Source organism: Gorilla gorilla, chromosome 10 (genome assembly GCF_029281585.2).
Source record: "Gorilla gorilla gorilla isolate KB3781 chromosome 10, NHGRI_mGorGor1-v2.1_pri, whole genome shotgun sequence".
Classification (NCBI taxonomy): domain Eukaryota; kingdom Metazoa; phylum Chordata; class Mammalia; order Primates; family Hominidae; genus Gorilla; species Gorilla gorilla.
The window spans coordinates 97,788,655-97,805,772 of NC_073234.2; the positions used below are offsets into that span (position 1 = coordinate 97,788,655).

The window sequence follows — 17,118 nt, forward strand, 5'->3', positions numbered from 1 at the left end:
TATCAAGGAAGGCCTAATAGAGAGTCAGGACTTTCACCATCACTCAACAGTAACAAGGTAACCCCTATCAGGGTGTCAGTGGAGATCACATGGGAATCTGGAAGTCCCAGCAATAAAAAAGACCTTTAATAATCAATAGAAGCTGACTTAACTTTATACAAAAACTTGTACAGAAATGTTTATAGCAGCTTTATTCCTGGTCACCCAAACTGAAAACTTCCCAGATGTCCTTCAGTGAGTGAGTATTTAAGCAAACTGTAATAATCCATGCCATGAAATACTAAGCAATAAAACAAAAAGTATTGTGGATACACACAACAACCTGAGTGAATCTCCATAGAATTATACTGAATGAATAGAAGCCAATCCCAAAAGGTTATATACCGTGTGATTCTATTTATATACATTCTTGAAATGACAGAATTATAGAATGGCAAGGTATTAGTGGTTGCTGAAGTAGGAAAAGAGGGTGGAGTAAGCAGGAAGTGCATATGGCTGTAAAATAGCAACATGAGTGATCCTTGTGGCGATGGAAGTGTTCTGTATCTTGGCTGCATCCACATCAGTATCCTGAATATTACTGTCATGAGACATTGTGGAAATCCAGATGAAGAGTACACCAGTCCTTATTCTTTCCTACAACTGTATGTGATTTTATAATTATTTTAAAATTGAAAGTTTAATTTAAAGAACTATGCTCAATATGCACATTGAAATAAAATATTTTTTGTCAGAGAACCAAAACATTAAAAAAATCCCAATGAAAATTCTAGAACTGAACAAGAAAATGACTAAAATCAAGAAATTTATGGATAGTCTTAACAGCACTTTAGACACAGCTAAAGAAATAATTAATGAACTGAAAGATCAGAAGAAAATATCTACAATGAGGGATCAAAAAACAAAAAAAAAAGCTAGAGAATAGAAAACAAAGACTAAGAGCTATGTGGAATACAGGGAATAGGTTTCATGTACATATTAACTGCAGTCTGAGAAGAAGATGAGACAGTGAATGGGGCAATAGCAATATTAAGAATTTTTCAATCCTGACAAAAAGATATCAATCTTAAGATTTGGGAAGTACACAAATCTTATGATGAAGTAAAAAGAAAAGTTCTAGACACGTAAGAGTAACATTGCTGAAAATAAAGACAAAGGGAAAATTCTTAAAGCAGCCAGAGGTGAGAGGAGTGAAGGAGGGAAGCAGAATACCCCTAAAGGAACTAAACTAGTCTACCAGCTGAATTCTCAGCATAAACAGTGGAAGCTAGAAGTCAGTGATGTCTTCAAAGTGCTGAAAGAAAGTAGCCTACAGCCTACACAGCCTATCTGAAAATACATTGTCAGAGGAGACAAAAAAAAAAAAAGAAAGAAAAAAAAGAATGCAGTATGCCTAAAAAAATAACCTCAAAAGAGTAAATTTAAGTCATGGCATTAGTCCATTTCTATGTGGCTAAAAAGGAATAACTAAGGCTGAGTAATTTATAAAGAAAAGAGGTTTATTTGGCTCACAGTTAAGCAGACTATACAAGAAGAATGGTCCCAACATCTCCTTGGCTTATGGAGAGGGCCTCAGCTGCTTTCATTCATGACAGAAGGCAAAGTGTAGACAGCATGTGCAGAAACCACATGGCAAGAGAGGAAGCAAAACAGAGGGGAGGTGCCAAGGCTCTTTTTAACAACCAGGTCTTGTGGAAACTAATAGAGCAAGAACTCACTCACTGTCCCCCCACCCAGGAGGGCAATAACTTATTCATGAAAGGTCTGCCCCTATGGCCTAAACTTTTCCCATTAGGCCCCACCTCCAACATTGGGGATCAAATTTCAACATGAGGTTTGGAAGGGTCAAATATTCAGACTATAGCAGCCTTCAAAATGGAGTTGAAAAAATGCAGAGGATAGAGAGCTTATTCAAGGAAATAATACAGAAAACTTTTAAACTCAGAAAATGATACAAATACTTCAATGTAGGAAAGTTAAAGACTTTTGCACTCAACCCAAATAAGACTACTGTAAGACATATAATAATCAAAATCTCAAAAGTAAAAGACAAAGAAAGGATCAAAAAAGCAGCAAGGGAAAAGCAGCTCTAATTCATCTGGCAACAAACTTCTCAGTGGAAAATTCAGGCCAGGAGGAAGTGGGAGGACATTCAAAGTGCCAAAGTAACTGTCAACCGATAATATGGTGGCCAGCAAAGCTATCTTTCAAATATGAAGGGAGATACTTTCCCAGATAAACAGAAGCTGAAGGAATTTATTACCACCAGAGGTGTCTTACAAGACATGCTAAAGGGAGTTCTTCAATCGGAAAGAGAAGGATGCTAACATGCAACTGGAAAATCAGCTGAAGGTATAAAACTCATTGGTAAAAGTAAGTACACAGACAAAATTCCGAAGACTCTTAATACTGTAAATGCGATATGCCACGCAATTCATATCCCTGGTATAAAGGCAAAAAGACATATATCAAAAATAATAATCATAACATTTGTTAAGAGATAGGCGTAAAAAAGTAAACAGACATCAAAAAGTCAAAATGTGGGGGTGATGGAGTTATAGAGGTTTTTTTAGCTTTTTTGTAGTAACAAAATGGCAGTAGTAATTCCTTACCAATCAATAGCATTGAAAGTAAATTGACAAAATTATTAAAAGATATAGAGTAGCTAAATGGATCAAAAAAACAAGACGCAGCTATTCTTACATGCTACCTACAGGAAGCTCACTGCACCTGTAAGGACAACACACATAGACCAAAAGTACAGAGATGGAAGAAAGATACTCCATTCAAATGGAAACCAGGTATTGCTATATACAGTTACCCTGGAACAACACAGAGTTGAATATACCAGACTCTATAGAATTCAGCAAAAGAAATATTAACAGCAAAGTATATAACATGTACATCAAGAAAAGTAGAAAAACTTGAGAGAAACGACCTAATAGTATACCTCCAGGAACTAGAAAAGCAAAACCCAAGTGCAAGTCCACTTATATGCAGTATTTTTTTAATAAGTACATTGGAAAATATATTTGAGACTTGTGACAATTGAATAAACTCACACACAAACCATGTAGCCTAAAAATATCAACAAATTAAGAAAATGAGGTCTATCTTGAATGCATAAAATATATACATATTGTTTACCATTTACTACCATAAAATATATACAAATCTATAATAGTCAAAATTTATATAAAAACATGCACACAAACAGACAATATGTGGCACTATTCACAGTCAAGAGAAATGTAAACTAATGTAAGTATGAAATATTAAATTATAACCACATTAAATTAGCTATAGTATATAGTGTAATAATTTTATAGCCACCTCTTATTAGCATTGTATTGAGCTCAAGTGTTGCGAGTATTCATTTAAAACACTTTGTGTTGCAAATCTCTGTGAGCAGTTTGTTTCTCCAATGGATTGTGTATCAGTAAAAAGTGATCTCTCACAGTTCTTGTCTATTTTTCGTTGTCTTTAGGGCAGTACCATAAACCTTGAATAACAATACCATGATATCCTTATTAAGTGCCATTAGTGATCCTGGAAGTGCTCCCGATATGCAGAGAAGTCATGACATTACAAGAAAAAGTTGATTTGCTTGATATGTACCATAGATTGAGGTCTGCAGCTGTGGTTGCCCACCATTTCAAGATAAATGAATCCAGCATAAGGACTACTGTAAAAAGAGAAAAAGAAATTCCTAACACCTTTGCTGCAGCTATAACAGCTTGTGCAAAAAACTTGTACTATCTGTGAAATACAAATATGTTTTAATTCACTATGATATCGGTAAAGCTTCTGGTCAAAAGTACACTAGTAGTAGTTAAGCTTTGGAGTAGTCAACAGTTACATGCAAATTTTTTACTGCATAGGATGTCGGCACCCCTAATCCCCATGTTGTTTAAGGGTCAGCTATACTTACATCACATAAAATAGACTTCAAGCCAAAAGAGACAAAGAGGGTCATTATATAATGATAAGCAGGTAAGTTCAGCAGGATATAACAATTGTAAATGTATGTGCACCCAGCACCAGAGCATGAAAATATATAAAGCAAATATTAATAGATCTAAAGGGAGAGATAGATTGCAATACAATAATAATAGGGGACTTGAACACCCCACTTTTAGTAATGTACCGATTAGCCAGACAGAAATATAACAAAGAAACTTTGTGTTAAACTACACTGTAGAACAACTGGACCTAACTGACATTTACAGGACATTTCATCCAATTGCTGCAGCATATATATCCTTTTCATCAGCACGTGGATCATTACCCAGGATCATATGTTAGCCACAAAACAAGTCTCAACCAATTCAAAAAAGTAGAAATCATATCAAGTATCATTTCTGACTACAATGGAATAAACCTAGAAATCAATAACAAGAGAACCTTTGGAAACTGTACGAATACATGGAAATTAAATAACATGACCCTGAATGACCAATGGGTCAATTAAGAAGTTAGAAAGGAAATTTTAAAATTTCTTTTTTTTTTTTGTTTTTGAGACAGAGTCTCGCTCTGTCGCCCAGGCTGGAGTGCAGTGGTGCAGTCTCGGCTCACTGCAACCTCCGCTTCACGGATTCAAGCTATTCTCCTGCCTCAGCCTCCCCAGTAGCTGGGATTACAGGTGTAAGCTACCACGCCTGGCTAATTTTTGTACTTTTAGTAGAGACGGGGTTTCACTATGTTGGCCAGGCTGGTCTCAAACTCCTGACCTCAGGTGATCTGCCTGCCTCGGTCTCCGAAAGTGCTGGGATTACAAGCATGTGCCACCACGCCCGGCCTTAAAATTTCTTGAAACAAATGAAAATGAAGACAACATACCAGACTGTATAGTATTCAGCAAAAGAAACATTAGGAGCAAAGTATATAGCAATAAACACCTACATCAAAAAAGTAGAAAAACTTGAAATAAATGACCTAAAAGTATACCTCAAGGAACTAGAAAAGCAAAAACCAAATCCAAAATTCTAAAGAAAGAAAGAATCAAGATCAGAGCATAAATAAATAAAATTGAGACTGAAAAAAACCCACGGAAGATCAATGAAATGAAAACAAGTTGGCATTATCTAATAAAATGGAAAATATATATACATGTCTCAGCAGTTTCACACCTAAGTATATATATTAGACAAAGTCTTATATGTATGCTTCTAGAAACTTTTACAAGAATGATCAATAGCAGCAATGTTTATAAAAGCAAAAATCCAGGAACAAAAAACTCATTAATAGAAGAATGGATAAATTGTATTACATTCATGTATATAGAAGTATTTTATATACCACAATGCAAATGTATGAATTACAGCTACATGCATCAATGTGGTTGAATCTTGTGAATATAATTTTAACTGAAATCTCAGAAAAACTCCTATAAAATGGTTCCACTTATATAATTCAGAAAAAAGCAAAACTGAATAATTTAGGAGTATAAGTGTGGTAAACAAGCAAGAACAACATAAGTAAGGTAAACACAAGATTCAATGTCATAGTTTCCTGTGGGAGTTGGGGGGAGCAGTGGATTATTAGGCAGAGTGTTAAGGTAGGGAAGAGGAGAAGTACATATAGAAATCAAGGTATTTAATACTAGTAATGTATTTCTCAAGTTTGATGTTGCGTACAAGAGTTTGTTTTATTTACATTCTTTATGCCTTACACATGTTTTGTAAATGCTTATTGCTTTTGTTCAGTATCACTAAAATATTAATCTTCTATCAGGCTATACCCCACAGTCAGTTGAGCCACATATTATACTCCCAATATCTAATATAGGCACCTCATTATAATGATAAAAAAAAATTAAAATAAGTGGCTAAAAGCTTGTCTAAAATCATATAGCCTGAAAGAACCAGGATCAGAACTAAATTCATAGTCCAGAAAGGTTTTCACCATCCCATTCTTGTTTTTAATGGTAAATTCTCTTTGAGATATTTTTAATATGAGTTGATTTGCAAGGCTCTTTGTATTAGCATTGTAAATCAAGGTTATTGGAATTACTGGCTAGCAATAGTACTAAAGACAGAAAATAAGGTCACTTAATTACTTCTTTTCCATTTTCTTTATTTTTCTTGCTAGCTAAAATAAATCATCTTCCAGTAATAATACTGTTTTAGAATAATTGAAACATTATCCTGAAAGTTCTTTAAGTGTAATTGTTTATATAGCCTAAGGTTAGAAGTAAGCCTTTTTCAGGGATTTAAGGATAACATTTTAACTTTATTATTTATAATTGTGATTTAGCCCATTTATGTTAAAACTCAATAATTTATGGAAATTTATTTACAATTAGTCCTTATCTATAATAGAAACTTTCTAAGGGGAATAAAATGCCAAGGAAGGAATTTCATGGATTAAAAATCTCTTTTAAAACACTTGGAAAGAAAACAGGGAAAATCCAATTTGTACACTTTTTTCACTTTATTATTCTCTTGCATAATAAGAAATGTATACAGCTATACAAAAAATATATATAGTATTTTGCTACCTATAATTATGTTACCTAATTTAATTTTAATTGTGATTTTGCTATAATCAAATAGGAAAGTGATCTTAAAAACTATCTCACAAAATTAAAGATAATCATTTAATCCATAATGTGAGGTCAAGTTGAAATTAGAAGGTATTTTTAAACTGAAAAGTAACTTGAAGATTTTTTGGAGCTCCCTTAAATGATAGCTATTTATAGCAAAATTTTATGTTGTTGATCTTTTAAGTCTTTCAATATGTATTAGCATACAAAAGGCACAAAATAATAATAATGTTACAATAATTTCATAAATATTTTGTGATTATGGAGAAACTGAATTTTGGTACAATCTGTCCTGCATGTGTTTACTTTCATTTATTTAGTATACCTCTGCTTCACCTTTCTCTAAAATCTCCCTCCAAAATGCTGCTTCCTTGGAAAGTGTTACAAGTAAACCATGTTCTTACAATTGCATTTTTGGAGAAGTATGTGGGTGTTGTTGGATTCACTTGAGTAGAATTTTAATTAGATCCAGTGCATTCACTTTTATTAAAAGAAAGTATACTGATTCCTTTTTAGCATGCTGACCATGCTTTATTCTGACAGAGAGGCCCTTTTTAATCTGTTCTTAACTTCTCATCATTTGTCTTTCCCAAATAGTCACGTCAGTTTTCTAACTTTCAAATGTTTGCTAATAATTCTTTATGCCCAAACCTAAACTATTATTGTGGCATTCAAGGCCATTTCAAATCTGTTATTAATTTTCATTCCAGCCTAATCCATCATCCCATTCTTCCTGTGCACCATGAACAGCTGCCCATGCACAATTTGTCCTGGCATGCCAGATTATTCATCATTTCCCATGCCATTATTTTTACACTTTGTGTGTTTTCTTGGAGTTGTTCTCTCTACCTGGAATATTCTTCTCCCTATTTCTGCCATCCTTTCATTCCAGGACCTCTGGAAGGTGAAATTCTGGGTTTTTTAAAATCCAGTTTAGAAGACATCTCTGTGATAGCTTTCTTTCCTCCTTTTCTTCTTTTTCTGTTCTCCTGTAATACTTAAGCTGTGATTCACTGTTCTTACTGAACCTGAATAATACAATTAATTGTATTTCTACTCCTCTGCTACCTTCTGAGCTCCTTGATGACCATTTTTTCAGTTTTATTAAATGAAATGGTGTATCATAGTGCTTAAGAGCACAGATTCTAAAAATCCTCTTTGCACCCAATTTTCCCCTCTAACCACTGTCCTATGTTGGTTCTTTCCTTTATAGCAAAATTCCTTGAAAGTGCTGCCAATTTCTTTCCCATTTCCCTTAAACATGTTTCAGTAAGATTTTATTTCCATCACTCCAGCAAACCACCCTTTTCTGGAACATGAATGACCCTATGTTGTTAAATTGCATGATCCATTCTCAGTCCTCTTCTTACTTTGCCTGCCATTAGTATTGCACCCAATTTTCCACTCTTTATTGAAACACTTCTTTCTCTCATATTCTAGGGAAAGACTCAGAATATACTCACCTTTCGCTCTTGTTCTTTTTCCAGTTTTCTTGCTGATTTCTCATTTTCAAACCTCTAATTGTTGAGGTGGCTTTTTTTTTCTGTCTATACCTACTACATACCTTATTTCATCCCATCTGGTGGCTTTAAGTATCATCTATACTGGTGAATCCCAAATTCACCTGTTAATGACAATCATCTTCTTCCAGGTACTCAGACCAGAAATCCTTAAGACATCCTTGACTCTTCTTTCTCACTGCCTAGGTTCAATCTTTCAGCAACTTTATAACCTCTCCCTTCAGAATATATGTAATTTTTTTTCACTTTTCACCATCCTCAGGACCATCACTCTGGTCCAAGCCATCATCATCTTTCACCCAGATTATTTTAATAATTTCCTAGTTGGTCTCTCTCTTCTACTTTTGCTCACTATAGCCTATTCTTTACACAATAGCTAGAGTGATACCATTGATATTTTTAAGTGGGCTCCTGCTCACAATCTTCCAGTGGCTTCTGTTTACCTCAGAAGTAAAGCTAATGTTTTTCCTGTGATCTGCAAAGCCTTATGTCATCTGGCTCCTCATTTTTTCTCTGACCTCATTTCTACTCTTCTTCCTTTTGTTCATGTCTGTGCCAGATACGCTAATTTCCTTAAAGTTCGTTGAAAATGCCAGAAACACTTCTCTACTCAGGGCCTTTAATTATGCCGCATTCTCTGCCTGGAACTCTTCCACAGATAGTCTCTTGGTTAGCTCACTCTCTTTCTTCAGGTCTTTTATTCAAAATTATTATCTTTGAGATATCCACTATCTACCATCACTCCTCTCTAACCTTTCATATCTGCTTTCTCTCCTCTATCACCAGGTTTTCATCAGCTCTTACTATCTAATATATTAATAGTACATGTTTTATTTATTTGTGTTGTTGATCATCTCCCATCTCAAATGATTTTTTGTTTCCTTTCGTTCACTTCAAGTAATAGAACCAAAGAACCTGACTCCAGAGTATTTTAGAAAAGCTTTTGAAAGAGGATAAATCAGACTTTGATTATTCTGTAACTGTTCTCCAGATTGTTGTCCTAAAGTGCAATGATTCTGTGAAAATACCTAGGAAGAAAAGAATTTCTTAAAAGTGAATGCTTCATGCAGTATCCTCCTCTTTAAGACTTAAGTGCATATTTATATTTTAAAGACTCCTAATAGTTTGGTGAGAGACAGCAGCGTCTCACCATTAAGAACATAAGCACAGGAGCTCTACTGCCTGGTTTCTAATCCTACTATCCCCACTGCATCATATCACTGTGGTCGTGGGCATATTATTTTATATCTTTTTGCCTAAGTTTTCCCATCTGTAAATTGGGGTTAATAGCAGCACCTACCTCAAAAGGGTGTTTTGAAAATGAAGCTAAAATCTAAAAAGTACTTACAACAATGCCTGGAAAATACTGAGTGATTTTTATTATTATTAAAAGAAATCTCTTTAACTCTGTTGAAACCATGCTTACTTGTTCATACAATCTTTCTTCTCTGAACTATGTATAGACAATTAAACACTGTTTTGTGGAGCCCACTCTGAAAAACACAGGAAAATCATGAAAATAATTATTCTGATTTTTAGGGTCTCATTTGGGATTTAAGTGATTATTTGCCTATCAACTCGAAAGGAAATGACAATAACAAAATAAATATTTTGTCATAATTTTCTTTAATATCACAAATATTGATAGGGAACTATAAAATATTTTTGAGAATTCTTCTGAAATATTAATATGTTTAAATGTTAGTATTTTCTTTTAACTACAGTAAACAGTTTATCTTAGGAACACAGTGTGACATCTTTTCTCTTTGGTGAATGGTTTTTGCTCTCCTTTTATTATTTTCTATCATGTCTGTTTAATGACAGAAGTTTCTGTGCCCATAAGGCTCTATATGTTAAAAATTTCTTCTAGACTGAGCTATTGTGACATTAATACTTCTACATGGAGGCAACATAAAGAAATTATAAGTTTTTATTTTAAATTATTAAATATGAAGAGTAAAACATTATTGGACCAAAATGCCATAAATGATACTCTGAAGAAACTGTAAAGATTTTTGTGAATTTTCTTTTATAGCACATTCTCTTATAAATAAGACTGCCATTCCTGAAAAATATAACACATCCCATATTCCTTTTGTGAATAATACTATTCTGCCCTTTTATTTTCTGTTTAAAGATTCTTTGGCCTACCTCTTTTTCTTCTATTGCTTAACTAATACAATTGCAGTATTTAGCCAGGTGCAGTGGCTCATGCCTGTAGTCTCAGCTACTCAGAAGGCTGAAGCAGGAGAATCACTTGAGCCAATGAGTTTGAGGCTGCAGTGAGCTATGATCATGCCACTGCACGCCTGCCTGGCCAACAGAGCAGGACCCTGTTTCTAAATTAAATGAATGAATAAATAATTTTTAATCACAATATTTATCCTTAAAACTATAGACCCTTCTAAATACTAATGAATATTTCCCTTTCCTTGCACCTACAAAAGAGCAGATTATATTCTACATCATAAACTCACTTTGCAGATATTATTTTTAAGATTACTTTATGAAATACCAAGCCTTCTAGAAATTGGTCTCATATCATGCAAAAGTAACCTTTAACTTCCAAAAGTTCTAAAGTCTGATTTGTTATACTTAATAGTGGTAATAATACTATACCTGATATTTCTGTTTTCTGAAAAAGTCCCTTTTTTCTTGAGCCATGCACTGTATATTGAATATTTTATCCTCAGCCTTATGAGATAGATTTAACAACACCATTCTACTGATGATCAAGAAGAGGCAAAGAGGTTGTATAAGGGTAGAGTGCAGATTCAAGCTTGTTTCAGTCTTTAGTTCAAAACCTATACCAACCACTACACTATCATGCATATGCAACATTTAAATAAATGTTTTTTAAAATGAATGAATAAGCAACCTAATTAACGTATAACATTTGGAAATCATAAACATACTTCCTGGTCCTAATTGCTGATGAGTTTGGGCAATAAGTCTAGCAATAAATGACTTGGGAAGAACAAATCCCTTCCTATGAAGTCTATTCCCTCATATAATTTTTTAATTGTTAGAATTATTTAGTATCCCATAGGTTCACTAAAACACTAAAATTCTGTTTCCTTAATTATAGCAGGAGGGTCTGCATAGCTTTTCTTTAAGAATATGTACACACACTTTGGTGTGGTGTCATGGAATCTGTTTTGCTGTTTACCTGTAACACAGAGGTGGCCATTCCTCATCTGCAGTTTAACAGTATTGAGTATGAATCCTATTCAAGTAGTATGCTGGAAGTAATATTGACTAATAGTTAATATCCCAGATTATGAAGTCAGATGTTGGAAAGTTTACTTAACCTCTGTCTACTTTAAAATCTTTAAAATGGGGATAATAATGGGACCTACCACATGGGGTTGTTGTGTGGATTAAGTGAGTAAATGCAACAAAGGACATAAGAATTACTGGTACATAGTAAACAAAATTAATACTAGCTGTTATTTGTATTGTTAACTTTGTACTTTCTGTTACATATTTCTTCAGTAGCTCTCTATTTTAAATTACACTTATTTGTATAACTAAGCCTGCCTATATGCTTATCTATTATACTTGAATACAATAGATAGACCTGTTTATTATATTAATGCATTTTTCTCTTATTGTGTAACTAGATGTATTTGTTTCTGCTAGCTGAGAGATTATTTATTTAATTCATTTATGGAGATCCTGCTGTGTGAGGTACTATGCTAGGTTCTGGGGATATTGTTATGAGCAAGACAGCTGTGTTCCAGCTGATTAAAGTAGTAGTCTCAAACATATTTTTATGCTTCACACCTCTGTCAAGAAACATTTCTGAGCATGTATGCAAAAATGAATATTTATTTATAAGTGGTATACATGTCTCTCCACTAGCATATTATATAGATTTTACAGTAAACTCAGAAATTGAAATTTAAAAGAGACAAAATAGAAATAAAAAATCTAATATTCTCTTTCCCTTTGGTTGTGTTCACCCACTTTGGAGAATTCACTGGCTTAAAATATCAAGGGGGAGACGATCAGAGAAACAAAGAAGAGAGAGTATGTGAAGGAAAAGTTCTCTGTGTTAGGAGCCCAACTTCTGGAGGGCCAGAAAAGGCTTAACTAAGGAAACAATATTTGAGATAGGATCTGAAAGGAGGAGTTTGGTGTTTCCAAAGCAGAGGGATTGAGAGTATAGTGTTCTGGGAATAGTGTTTGTAGCTAAAAGCATGGTGTGTTCAAGAAACTAAGAGAATGCCAGTGTTGTTGAGGAGGGAGTGTTACAAAGAGATGAAGTAACATGATCACATCGTCAACTTTCTAGTTCTAGTTGAGTAATTTTTTTCCTGTTATTGCTAAAAACAGGTCTGAAATAATACAGATTAACAAAGGACTTAAAGAAAAAGTCTTATATAGCAAATCACTGCTTAACACACTAAAAGCAATCTTATAATAACCATACTGTGATACTTTGCTACAGTAAAAAGTAGTGTATTTTGAAAGGGAAAACTAAAACAAGACCAAATTAAAATTGAAAATGTGTCTCTTATTTTCAAGTAGTCTGAAGGACAACACCCAAGAAACAAACCAATACCACCTATACTTACACTATATTCTCTCTTACATTTACAATGTTTAATACTTATTTAGGAACATTTTACTCAGGGTCTTTTAACAGTATAATAAAACCAAAATCTAGACTATAATACCAGTAATTATAAAAGCAATATTAATGAAAGTAACAACAACAGCTTACATCATGGCTCAGTTCTGAGCACCTTATATGTGTTACGAAATTTAATCCTCATAGTGACTCTATGAAGTAAATGCTATTGATATCCCATTTTAATGAACAAGAAACTCATAGATGATAGAGCCAGTCTGACTGGAAGCCACCCTCTTATGTACTGTTCTATGCTTTTTCTCAAGAGCTACTCCACAAGACGGTGAAGAATGGTATAAAACTGGAGCCAGAATAACTGGCTTATGGGAAAAACTTAAGTGCTTGTCCTTTTGGATTAAAAAAAAAAAATCAAAGCTTAACTTTTTTAAGCTGAGCAGCAGGAAGTTAATATTAAATGGCATATTTTCCTGGCTACACAGTGAAATCAATTATTTTGTGATACATAAGATATATATCTATTATATGGTATCTGTTACACCTAAGATGTATAGGATCTGAGAATAATGTGTATGTGTAGGATCCTGTATGTGCAGGATCTGAGAATGATACAGAAACCTACAAAAATATATTTTCTGCCTTCTGGAACCTATACCTATTCAAGTGACTATTAAATCAAGGCAGTGATAAATAACAAATGAATGGAAGAATCATAGGGGCTATAGAAATTCAAAATTAGAAAAGATTATTATTAGTCATGTTACCAAAAAGAACATGTACATTTACACTTTATCATAAAGGAAGACTTCACTTCAACTAAGATGTAGAAGAGAGTGGGGAACTGTGTAATCCGTTAAGAGGAAACTGCATGAGCAAATGTACCAAGGCAGAAATGTGGAAGACAGTCTGAAACAATTAGTAGACTGATCTAAGGAGAAAAAACTAAATACTGGAATGTAATGGGATATGCGGTTGAGAAATGTGATTATAGTGGGCCCTGATGGTTTAAGGAGTTTCAAATTTATCCCAATAAATGGGAGAGGTATTGAAAGCTTTTGGAGCAGAAAAGTGACAAAATAAAAAGGCTCTTAGAAAATAACATGTAGGAAGAGGTGAAGAAGAGAGACTTCCGTTTTAGAGGTCTTAACTAGGAAATAGTTGGAATAATCAGGACATGATGTAATAAAAAGTGGAATTGAGATGCCGTCTTGAAATTGAGCTGAAGAAATATGTTTTGAATATATTTTAAAGGAAGAATTGATAGAACATTATGTCTAATTAATCAGAGGTGTTAATATTTATATTGCCAAGAGTAAATGAGGCTTCATTCCTTGTTTTTGATAATTCGTAGTTAATTTTTTTATCCTCTTGATTTTTACATTACACCTAAATTGTAACCAAAGTTGTGAGATGTGGTACTCTAGCATTGTATTGTTTAAATTCAAAACCATCCCATGCTACTTTGTGTACATTATTAATAAGAATTTGCAGGGCATAAATGAGATCAAGTCAGTTCCATCTCATTATATGGGGCTTGATCAACGGCTGGAATTGAAGAAGTTCTCTTTGCATAGCTGTTGAATTATTGCCTCTACTAACAGGTGTTGTCATGAGATGTGCATTGTAATATTGAGCCAGTAAATCTCAAATGTGTTTCATAGCACAATGGAAACTTTTGAAAGACAATAGTTCCTTTTAAAAATGAGGCTTTTTAATACTGTGTTTAAAACTTCTTTCTCACAGCCTTCACTGCTATATGTTATAAGAATTGTCAGAAGCAGATCCTGAATACATTATAACATGTAACTTTAAAATGTCCTCAAAAGTATTACTATATTTTGATCACATTTGGATCTTGTGCTATATCCACAGAAAATATTTAAAAATATTTCATGATTGAAATTAAAACCATCTAAAATTTACATTGGGAAAACTAAAAATTTATTCAATTTTGTTTTACAGTGATCGGCATGTTGGTAAAATTTATTCCAAATGTTCTTCTTTTCTGGATTATGTCAGACGGTCTCTAAAGAAGCTTGGATTAGATGAGTCCAAGGTCAGTATATGATGACTCATTATTTTCAGAAAAGACAGAAGAACTTCTATTTTGTAATGAATTGAGAGAATACAAAATAGTTTCCCTTCTAATTTTCTCTCATTTGTGAAAAGGTCCAAATTATATTGAAACAAGACCTCCATCATCTTTTTTCCAGTTTATCCTTCTTGTCATTGTAGAAAGTTTACTGTCATGTATCTCCAGAGTTTCCCTCTTTTAGTTTGAGTTAAAAATGTGCCAATTTACAAATCAAAATACAGTTAAAAAGCAGGGCAACAGTACAAGTGAGAAATAGAAGTAAAGCAAGAGAGAATGGTTTTAATTTTGAAATGCATCTATTTACAGCTTATATAACTAAAATTAAAAATCTTAAATTCAAAAGCCTTCAAATAGGAGAATCTTGAAAAGTTGTAATATCATAGGAGGCCCAAGTTAGTAATTGACAACATATTACTGAAAGCAGAAAGGTAAACTTGTTGACTGATAGTAATAAATATTCTACCACTGAGGGGAAAAAAAACAGCTTTCAACATTCAGACGAGCTATTAACTAAAATATTAAATGAACTTGGATTACTCTGGTATTTTGAATTGAGTATAAATTGAAATGAAGAATAGAGTATGTGGTCAAAGGAATGAAATAGATTTCTTGAAAATGTTACAAGGACATAATAATGTTATATCAAAGCTAAAGGGTATATTATTTATTATATCAATTATTCATTTAGTCCTCAGTTGCTTTATTACTCAAAGCAATTGAACTGGGACTAGTCAGTTTCCTCCCCTTTAAAATAGCTATAAGAAAGCCATAGGATTTAGGAAGGATTAAATTAGGTAATATACATAAAGCTCTTAACACAGTGTATATAGTAAATGCTAACTATATGATACTCCTTTTAATTATCGTAATCCCTTTATATGTACTATGAGTAACAACACAATCAACACGATGGTTATAAATATTTTTATTTAGTCACTAAAATGAACACTCTCCTAGTTTTTGCATAAATGAAGGAGAATAGACAAGGTTACACTAATTAATTTATTTCTGGGTTATTTTCTAGGTTATTTTAAAAAAATGTTTCTCATTCACCTGACTGATCTTCCTTCCAATTAGTCTTACCTAGTGCAAACCTTTAGTGCATATCTCATTTCATGTCTTGCATTTAATATCAAGAACACAAACCTAAGCATTATTGTCACAAATTAAGAGCTACAGTTTTACTTAAACTTAATAAATTTAAAAATTTATTATCATTCCTTCTGGCTTTGTTTTCCCAGTTTGTCTTTAATAATAACCACAGCAAACGTTTCTTAATATATTTATTAGTATATAACTAATAAGATACTAAGAATAGTTAATATTTACCAAACACTTACTCTGTGATAGATATTATGCTATGGACATCACAAACATTACCTTATTTACTTTGCACAAAAACATTTACAGTGGATAGCTTCCAGTCCAGCATATAAAAGCTTGGAAACTGCCACTCAGTCTTAGCAAGTAAAAGCTAAAAACAACAGAAAAATCCACAGATCTTATGAGAAGTGAGGTCACAGGGCAAACTACTACCTCCCAAACTGGAAAGACAGGCAAATACAGAGATTTACAACTTACAGGAGCAGAAACCACCACAGAAACCTGTGCCAGAGTAGGAAAACCTGAACTGTAATTGACAAATTGTTGGAGGCTCAGTGTGGACAACTTTGGGAATTAAAAAATGCAGAGAGAACCACTCATAAGAGACCACGCACACCTTTGTGAGTTTTACCTTAGTGAGCTCAACCTGGTTTTAGAGCATAGTGGAGAAAAAAAAATCCCCTCCTTCCATCAAGGGGAGGAAAAAATAAACATTTTTTAAATACGCCAGAGCATTCTACTCTTCTGAATACTTTCTTATGAATAGTTTCTCAGAAGAAACTATAATCAGAACTTAACCTGCTAGTGTTTTGTCAGAGCCTAACTCACCTGAGGGAAGGAAAATACCTACGTCCAGCCAAATCTAACTTTCCATGGGGGAGAAAGAAAATATCCAACTCCAGCCTACTCTAGCCATCCTGTGCCACCCAAGAAAGGGTAAAAATACAGAGAAGCACTGATAAAGTTTGTAGTACAGAGACACAGGCTCACTAAAAGACTGAGACATAATTATAGGACTACAAACCATTGAAAATCATTTCCCCTCCCCTCACACCTTGCCATCATATCACTAAGGGCTTATTTACAGCAGTTACTTTTACCCAGTATTCTATATCTCGCTATCGAGAAAATTACAAAGCATACTAGAAGGCAAAAAACACAGATTGAAGAGACAGAGCAAGCATCAGAACCAAATTCAGATATGGCAAAAATGTTAGAATTATCAGACCAGGAATTTAAAACAATAATGAGTAATATACTA

The 17,118-nt window shown here is 33.5% G+C and overlaps 1 protein-coding gene across 6 annotated transcripts in view; it reads left to right on the top strand.

The window, feature by feature from the left end:
* METTL25 (methyltransferase like 25) overlaps positions 1–17,118 on the top strand; it is a 120,814-nt gene that overhangs the window by 83,811 nt on the left and 19,885 nt on the right. For 5 of the 6 annotated variants that reach the window (XM_004053628.5, XM_055358832.2, XM_055358833.2 and 2 more), the window contains one exon: positions 14,621–14,714. The exons of the other annotated variant lie outside the window; for it this stretch is intronic. In XM_004053628.5, the coding sequence (XP_004053676.2) occupies positions 14,621–14,714 (94 nt within the window). The remainder of the gene's footprint in view (positions 1–14,620; positions 14,715–17,118) is intronic. 6 annotated transcript variants of the gene reach the window in all.